The following is an 8,094-nucleotide window of genomic DNA, read 5'->3' as shown; positions in this document are numbered from 1 at the left end:
GAACACTGGAGTGGGTTGCCATTTCCTTCTCCAATGCATGAAAGTGACAGGTGAAAGTGAAGTCGCTCAGTCGTGTCTGACCCTCAGCAACCCCATGGACTGCAGCCTTCCAGGCTCCTCCGTCCATGGGATTTTCCAGGCAAGAGTACTGGAGTGGGGTGCCATTGCCTTCTCCAACTTCAGGCTGAGAATATGCTTTTATACTGTTAAAATCAGAGTCTGTATGCCAGGAGTTTAGCATTAAAAGGCTTAGACTTTGAAGCTTCCAGAAAGTGATCATGGCATTTAGGAAGTTTCAGAGCCTCTGACTCAACCAGAAAAATGAGTTTGCATCCTTACTCTTCCCAAGGCTGACGATTTATTGGTTTGTAAAATGCATTGTTTATGAGATAAGGGCCTGGCCCATCTTGTTCACTGTTCTGTCCTCTGTGCCTGGCATAGAGTGGGGATGTAATATATGTTCATTGAATGGATAGGCAGATAAATAAATAAATGCCTAAAAAGGAAAGAAAGTGATCTGGGATCTGGGCAGCATGATGAGCTTAGTAATCACAGTGCTGAGGTGAGCATTGTTGGAGGCAGCATAGTTAAGTGTGTACTTAAGGCCACGCAGACCTAAATTGGAAGGCCATTTCTGTTATTCGCTAAGCTGTATGACCTTGGGTAAGTCATTTAGCTTCCTAATTCTCAGCTTCTTCATCTGTGCAATGGGACAGATACTCCCTACTGTAAGATAGTTGTTTTGAGTGTTAAATGAGATATACTTCCTTGAAGAATTTAACACAATGCCTATTCATAGTAAATTATAGTTACAGTTATTATTATTTTCATTTTTTAGGGAACAAAATACCCTCTCTTAATGTTAAATGGTTTTGAGAAAATCAACTTTCGTTACCTTTCAGAGTCTAATCATGCCACATCTTTATCCATTCATTTGTTGATGGACATCTATACAATGGAATATTACTTAGTTATAAAAATGAAATAATGCCATTTGCAGCAACATGGGTGGACTTTGAGATTATCATACTAAGTGAAGTAAGCCAGACAGAGAAAGGCAAATGTCGTATCATATTGCATATATACATATGAATTTACTTACAAAACAGAAATAGACTCATAGACATAGGAAACAAACTGATGGCTACCAAAAGGGAAAAGGGTGAAGGAGGGATAAATTAGCAGTTCGGGATTAACATAGACGAGGCATCCCAGTTGGCCCTGGTGGTAAAGAATCCACCTGCTAATGCATGAGATGCCAGAGATGGGGTCCAACCCCTGGATCAGGAAGATACCCTGGAGTAAGAAATGACAACCCACTCTGGTATTCTTGCCTGGAAAAGTTCCATGAACAGAGAAGCCTGGCAGGCTACAGTCCATGGGGTCTCAAAGAGTTGAACATGACTGAGCGACTGAGCACACAGATACATACAATAGATAACCAACAAAGATCTACTGTATAGCACAGGGAACTATACTCAGTAAGTTGTAATAACCTGTAAGGGAAAAGAATCTGAAAAAGACTATATATATTCTGAATCACTTTACTGTATACCTGAAACTAACACAACATTGTAAATCAACTATACGTCAATTAAAAAATGAACAAAATAAATATTGAAGAGCAGTCATGTGATCTAAAAAAGTCTAATTATAATGCTTGCTTGTGTATTGTCAATGCTGTTAGAATTTTGCAGACCGTTTTAGGTCCTATGGACACAACAAACCACGTATTCAAAATATGTCTTCCCAGAAGAAGTCTCCATTTCATAGAACATAGGTAGTTCGGTTTGTTATCTGGGTGAAAAAACGTCATCCTAGAGTTGATTTGTAAGTGTTCAATAAATTCTGTTGGTTTCTCAGTTAATTATTGTGAAGAGTATGAAGTAGAATTAATTTCAAGTAGAATTATAGGCAGCTTAAAAAAAAAAAAAAAAAAAAACCTCATATAAAAGAGCATTCCTAACTGTTTTGGCTATTTTTCTTCTTTGTGGTAGAGACACGGACACTGAAGACCCTCCATGATAAAAATCAGACAGTAAGTAACTGTGTGTGTGAGCTCAGCTCGTGCTCAACTCAAAGAAAAAAAAGTATGGCTTTAGACTTCCTTCCTGTCCACTCTTTCCTTGGGGAAAAATACCTAATCTCCCTTGTCTTTGGGTTCCTTGACTATAACATGTTGCTGATGACAATTGTAACTGCAGAGGCCTGTTGTAAGGATGGAGTGAGATGATGCATATAAAAGTGCCTGGCACATAGTAGATGTGCCAAAAGGAAGACTCACTAGCATTTTGTTCTTATCCTGAAATTTCACAACTGCATACCACTGTGGAGGGTTCAGACACCCTGCATCTCCTGAGAGTAGTGTTTTTCCTTGTTAACATTTCTACTCTAGTGAGAAAGATTGTTTGTTTGTTTAAATTTATTTATTTATGACAAGACACCAGTCAGGAATATTCTAAGGTAAGAACTTACATTTCTAACCAAAAACAAAGCCGTATTTCAATCAACCACCATTTTAATGTCTCCCACCTTCTCAGAATGCAAGGGAAAACCACTAGAAAACAATCTGATAGCAGTGACTGGGAAATTGTTTGAGGACATACCCGGGAGTCTGCATTCATTTGACTCAGTCTGACTCACTCTCAAGTATTTTGTGTTTGTCCTGCGGTCTTTGCAATCCAGGACTGCCTTTTAAATACCTCTTTGTGCCACACTGCTCAGGGCGCATTTGCACAGTGCACTTGCAGTAAATGTGGGTTGAATAAATGGAGGACTTAATTGCTTAATGTTGTTTTGAAAGTGTTCACTGTTGCTCTTTTTAAAGGGGGAACATGAACTGAAAGTTTAGAAACAGGATGCAGAGCAATAGCAATAAAAGCTACCACTGATTGAACATTTACCTGTACCAGGCTCTGTGCCAAGCATTTTCTGGTTTTTGTCACTTAATTTTCCTGATAACTTTACAAATGACTCTGCTCTTTGGTGACAGAACTGGGATTTGAACCCAAGACTGTCAGGCTGCAAATTCCTAGCTTTTAAATCACTATCTTTCTGTGGAAATTGGGGTTTCATGGTACAACACCAAATTTAGACCTCTCTGAAACTCCCTGGAAACATGAGGGAATCTTATATAAATAGGGTTCCACTTTAATGTTCATTTTTGTTGGGGAAATTGGGAGTCCATTTACTAAGGCTACTTCTCCACCCATAGCACAGACAAGCATATCTTATTCTCTTGCTAAGTCCAAAACTTCAGCTAATCTTTTTCTTTGGGTGGTTTGAAGTTTGTCTAGAAGGGGACAGATTGTGAGTCATTTCAAGGTCCCTGCATTCCTGGGATACTGTGAAAGGGCTGTTCTGATGCATAAGTCGTGAGATTACCTGGGCGGACAATGGGTTTCTGGCCATTTGCTGTAATTCTGTTTGCGTTTCCATAGGAAATATCCACACTGGCTATTGAGTTACAAGACATGGGTGCCACCACCAGAACAGGCCTCTACATAGGAGCAGGAGTCTTTGCTGGGCTGGCTCTGATTCTTATCTCTGGTGGTCTAATTCTCAAATGTAAGTCATCTGATGGTGCTTCTCTGTCCCTCTGATAAGGAACTGTTAATATAGGAACCAACCAAAACCTAGACATTATAATTATTAGGTTATATTGATTAGAATCAATACTCTTTCAGTTCAGTTCAGTTCAGTTCAGTCGCTCAGTCGTGTCCAACTCTTTGCGACCCCATGAATCGCAGCACACCGGGCCTTCCTGTCCATCACCAACTCCCGGTGTTCACTTAGACTCACGTCCATCAAGTCAGTGATGCCATCCAGCCATCTCATCCTCTGTCGTCCCCTTCTCCTCCTTCCCCAATCCTTCCCAGCATCAGAGTCTTTTCCAATGAGTCAACTCTTCGCATGAGGTGGCTAAAGTACTGGAGTTTCAGCTTTAGCATCATTCCTTCCAAAGAAATCCCAGGGCTGATCTCCTTCAGAATGGACTGGTTGGATCTCCTTGCAGTCCAAGGGACTGTCAAGAGTCTTCTCCAACACCACAGTTCAAAAGCATCAATTCTTCGGCACTCAGCTTTCTTCACAGTTCAATTCTCACATCTATGCATGACCACTGGAAAAACCATAGCCTTGACTAGACGGACCTTTGTTGGCAAAGTAATGTCTCTGCTTTTCAATATGCTATCTAGGTTGGACATAACTTTCCTTCCAAGGAATACTCCTTAGTCCTTTCAAATCACAGGATTAATAATAGCTTGTTTTTATTCAGTGCTTACCGTGTAACAAGCATGTTTTTACATTTATCATCGTCACCATCTTATAAGGTAGGTAGACTGTTATCCCCATTTTTTACAGCAGAGGAGAGTAACACTTAGAGATGGTAAACTTTCAAGGTTTTCTCAAGGTTTCAGAATCGGTAAGTGGCAAAGCTGGAATTCAGATTCAAGCAGGTTGATTCTAGTATCTATTTTCTTATTTTTAAAGAGCATAAATATTTTAAATTCATGAATTAGCAATCACTTCCCTCTATGCATTTTCTATGTTATGTATCTCTTACGGGTGGTTCTGTAAAGAGGGGCAGCAGGTTCCTTTAATACTGAGTCATGGTCAAGGTTGCAGCATTTGTAGTTTTCCTCCATTGTGGCACTCAGCAAACTTTTTACTTCTAAGTTGCTTATGTTTATTTAAAAAAAATAAGTATAATTTATATGTGATACACTGTCTATGTAAAATGTGTCCAACTTAATGAATTTTTGTAGATGATTTCACTCAGGAAACCATCACCACAATCAATGACCAAACACTTCCATCACTCTGAAAGCCTCACATACTTTAATAATTGTGATATATTCTCTTCTCTTTGGGGCAGAGGCCAAGGCCTTATACCTCTATTGTTTTAGTCGCCTTTCTTACTCATCTGTAAACATAGACTGTGTGTAGCATTACAAACCATTCTGAAATTTCCCAGGACTGAAGCGGGGTGGGGGGTCCGAATATGTGGGTTTTCAGTGCTAAAACTGGGACAGTCCAGGGAAAACTGGGATGAGCTGCTCATCCTGTGTGGCTTATGTGCATTATGCTTCCAAGTGCTTTATGTGCATTAAATGCTCATAATTACCCTGTAGAAAAAGGTACTATATTGTTCTCATTTACCAGTCGGAGAGCCATTGTGTTGAAAAGTTAAGTAACTTTTACTCCAACGTGACACTGTTAATTGATAGAGGATTTGAAACCTGGGCTATCCTGCTTACCTTTTTGTTATTCTGCCATTAATGGTAAATGAATTGTTCAGAGGAAGAAGCTACTCACTCCCACTTACCCGAGTTTATGGAGAGGTAGCAGTGGAGTTTGGGAATTGACCACATGAATATGGAATCTACAGGCTGATAAGGAGTAATGATAACACCCACTTCTTGTGTTCTGCCAAGGCCTGGATATTGGGGACTATTATGGTTTGGGTAAAAGAGTGTGGAAAGAGGTTGATGAGGAGTAGGAGAAGTCATGTTTTGTACACACATATGATTACTGCCAAAATGGTATGGGGAGGGAGTAGGGAGGGGGGGTTCAGGATGGGGAACACGTGTACACCCGTGGCGGATTCATGTTGATGTATGGCAAAACCAATACAATATTGTAGAGTAATTAGCCTCCAATTAAAATAAATAAATTTATATATATATATAAAAAACATGACTACGTAGAAGGATAGATGGGAAAGTTGTGTACAATTTGCAGTCTTTTCCTTAGAAGCTGCTACAGAAAATCACACAACGAGGGTAACAGGTTTTTAATCATGACATCAAAGCCATAAATTGGCACTCAGAAATGTGCAGCAATCTTGTTTCTTCCTAGTGCAGTGTCTGAGATGAGCATCACATATTTCACTGCTTCTCAAACCTCCCTCCCTTCTCACTGCACTAATGAAGTATTAAAAGCCTGTTTCAACTACTTTGGCATAGCCATGACTTCCTGCTTCCTTTGATTGCTTTCTCCAAAATCATCTCTTTCTCCATTCCTATTTATGCTTTTTTTATTAGTGTAAAAATAAGATCTAGTTCACACATTTCTCTCCCGGCACTCCCATTTCTCTCCTCTCCTTCACAGGCATATTTCAGATGAGTTATTCCTACATTTCATTCCTCTGTACTCTTCAAACACCCCCAGCCCCATTTAGCTTCTACACCTGAATTGCCATGGAAGAAGTTTTAGTTCAAGCTCAGTGATCTCCATTTTGATAAACCCTGTAGATACCTCTGTCTTCATTGCCGTACATCCATCTTTCAGTAATATTCAACTAAGTTGACCGTGGAATGGGTGAATTTAACTCAGATGACCATTATATCTACTACTGTGGGCAGGAATCCCTCAGAAGAAATGGAGTAGCCATCATGGTCAACAAAAGAGTCCAAAATGCAGTACTTGGATGCAATCTCAAAAATGACAGAATGATCTCTGTTCATTTCCAAGGCAAAGCATTCAATATCATGGTAATCCAAGTCTATATCCCAACCAGTAACACTGAAGAAGCTGAAGCTGAATGGTTCTATGAAGACCTACAAGACCTTTTAGAACTAACACCCAAAAAGGATGTCCTTTTCATTATAGGGGACTGGAATGCAAAAGTAGGAAGTCAAGAAACACCTGGAGTAACAGGCAAATTTGGCCTTGGAATACGGAATGAAGGAGGGAAAAGACTAATAGAGTTTTCCCAAGAAAATGCACTGGTCATAGCAAACACCCTCTTCCAACAACACAAGAGAAGACTCTACACATGGGCATCACCAGATGGTCAACACTGAAATCTGACTGATTATATTCTTTGCAGCCAAAGATGGAGAAGCTCTATGCAGTCAACAAAAATAAGACCAGGAGCTGACTGTGGCTCAGACCATGAACTCCTTATTGCCAAATTCAGACTTAAATTGAAGAAAGTAGGGAAAACCACTAGACCATTCAGGTATGACCTAAATCAAATCCCTTATGATTATACAGTGGAAGTGAGAAATAGATTTAAGGGCCTAGATCTGATAGATAGAGTGCCTGATGAACTATGGACTGAGGTTCGTGGCATTGTACAGGAGACAGGGATCAAGACCATCCCCATGGAAAAGAAATGCAAAAAAGCAAAATGGCTGTCTGAGGAGGCCTTACAAATAGCTGTGAAAAGAAGAGAAGCGAAAAGCAAAGGAGAAAAGGAAAGATATAAGCAACTGAATGCAGAGTTCCAACAAATAGCAAGGAGAGAGAAGAAAGCCTTTTTCAGTGATCAATGCAAAGAAATAGAGGAAAACAACAGAATGGGAAAGACTATAGATCTCTTCAAGATAATGAGAGATACCAAGGGAACATTTCAAGCAAAGATGGGCTCGATATAGGACAGAAATGATATGGACCTAACAGAAGCTGAAGATATTAAGAAGAGATGGCAAGAATACACAGAAGAACTGTACAAAAAAGATCTTCATGACCCACATAATCACGATGGTGTGATCACTGACCTGGAGGCAGACATCCTGGAATGTGAAGTCAAGTGGGCCTTAGAAAGCATCACTACGAACAAAGCTAGTGGAGGTGATGGAATTCCAGTTGAGCTGTTTCAAATCCTGAAAGATGATGCTGTGAAAGTGCTGCACTCAATATGCCAGCAAATTTGGAAAACTCAGCAGTGGCCACAGGACTGGAAAAGGTCAGTTTTCATTCCAATCCCAAACAAAGGCAATGCCAAAGAATGCTCAAACTACCGCACAATTGCACTCATCTCACATGCTAGTAAAGTAATGCTCAAAATTCTCCGGAGAAGGCAATGGCACCCCACTCCAGTACTTTTGCCTGGAAAATCCCATGGACGGAGGAGCCTGGTAGGCTGTACTCCATGGGGTCGCTATAGTCCGACACGACTGAGCCCTTCACTTTCATTTTTCACTTTCTTGCATTGGAGAAGGAAATGGCAACCCACTCCAGTGTTCTTGCTTGGAGAATCCCAGGGACAGGGAAGCCTGGTGGGCTGCCGTCTATGGGGTCGCACAGAGTCAGACACGACTGACGCGACTTAGCAGCAGCAGCAGCAGCAGCAAAATTCTCCAAGCC

The 8,094-nt window shown here is 40.5% G+C and overlaps 1 protein-coding gene across 2 annotated transcripts in view; it reads left to right on the top strand.

Moving 5' to 3' along the window:
- The window catches only part of HAVCR2 (hepatitis A virus cellular receptor 2), a 19,534-nt gene that overhangs the window by 4,712 nt on the left and 6,728 nt on the right, over positions 1-8,094 (top strand). For both annotated transcript variants that reach the window (XM_010855274.1, XM_010855275.1), the window contains exons 2-3: positions 1,998-2,038; positions 3,441-3,567. In XM_010855274.1, coding sequence (XP_010853576.1) covers positions 1,998-2,038; positions 3,441-3,567 — 168 coding nt within the window. The remainder of the gene's footprint in view (positions 1-1,997; positions 2,039-3,440; positions 3,568-8,094) is intronic.

The sequence above is a fragment of the Bison bison genome, unplaced genomic scaffold (genome assembly GCF_000754665.1).
Source record: "Bison bison bison isolate TAMUID 2011002044 unplaced genomic scaffold, Bison_UMD1.0 scf7180017864363, whole genome shotgun sequence".
Classification (NCBI taxonomy): Eukaryota; Metazoa; Chordata; class Mammalia; order Artiodactyla; family Bovidae; genus Bison; species Bison bison.
The sequence above is the reverse complement of the archived record's forward strand: the minus strand, read 5'-3'. Positions and strand labels throughout refer to the sequence as shown.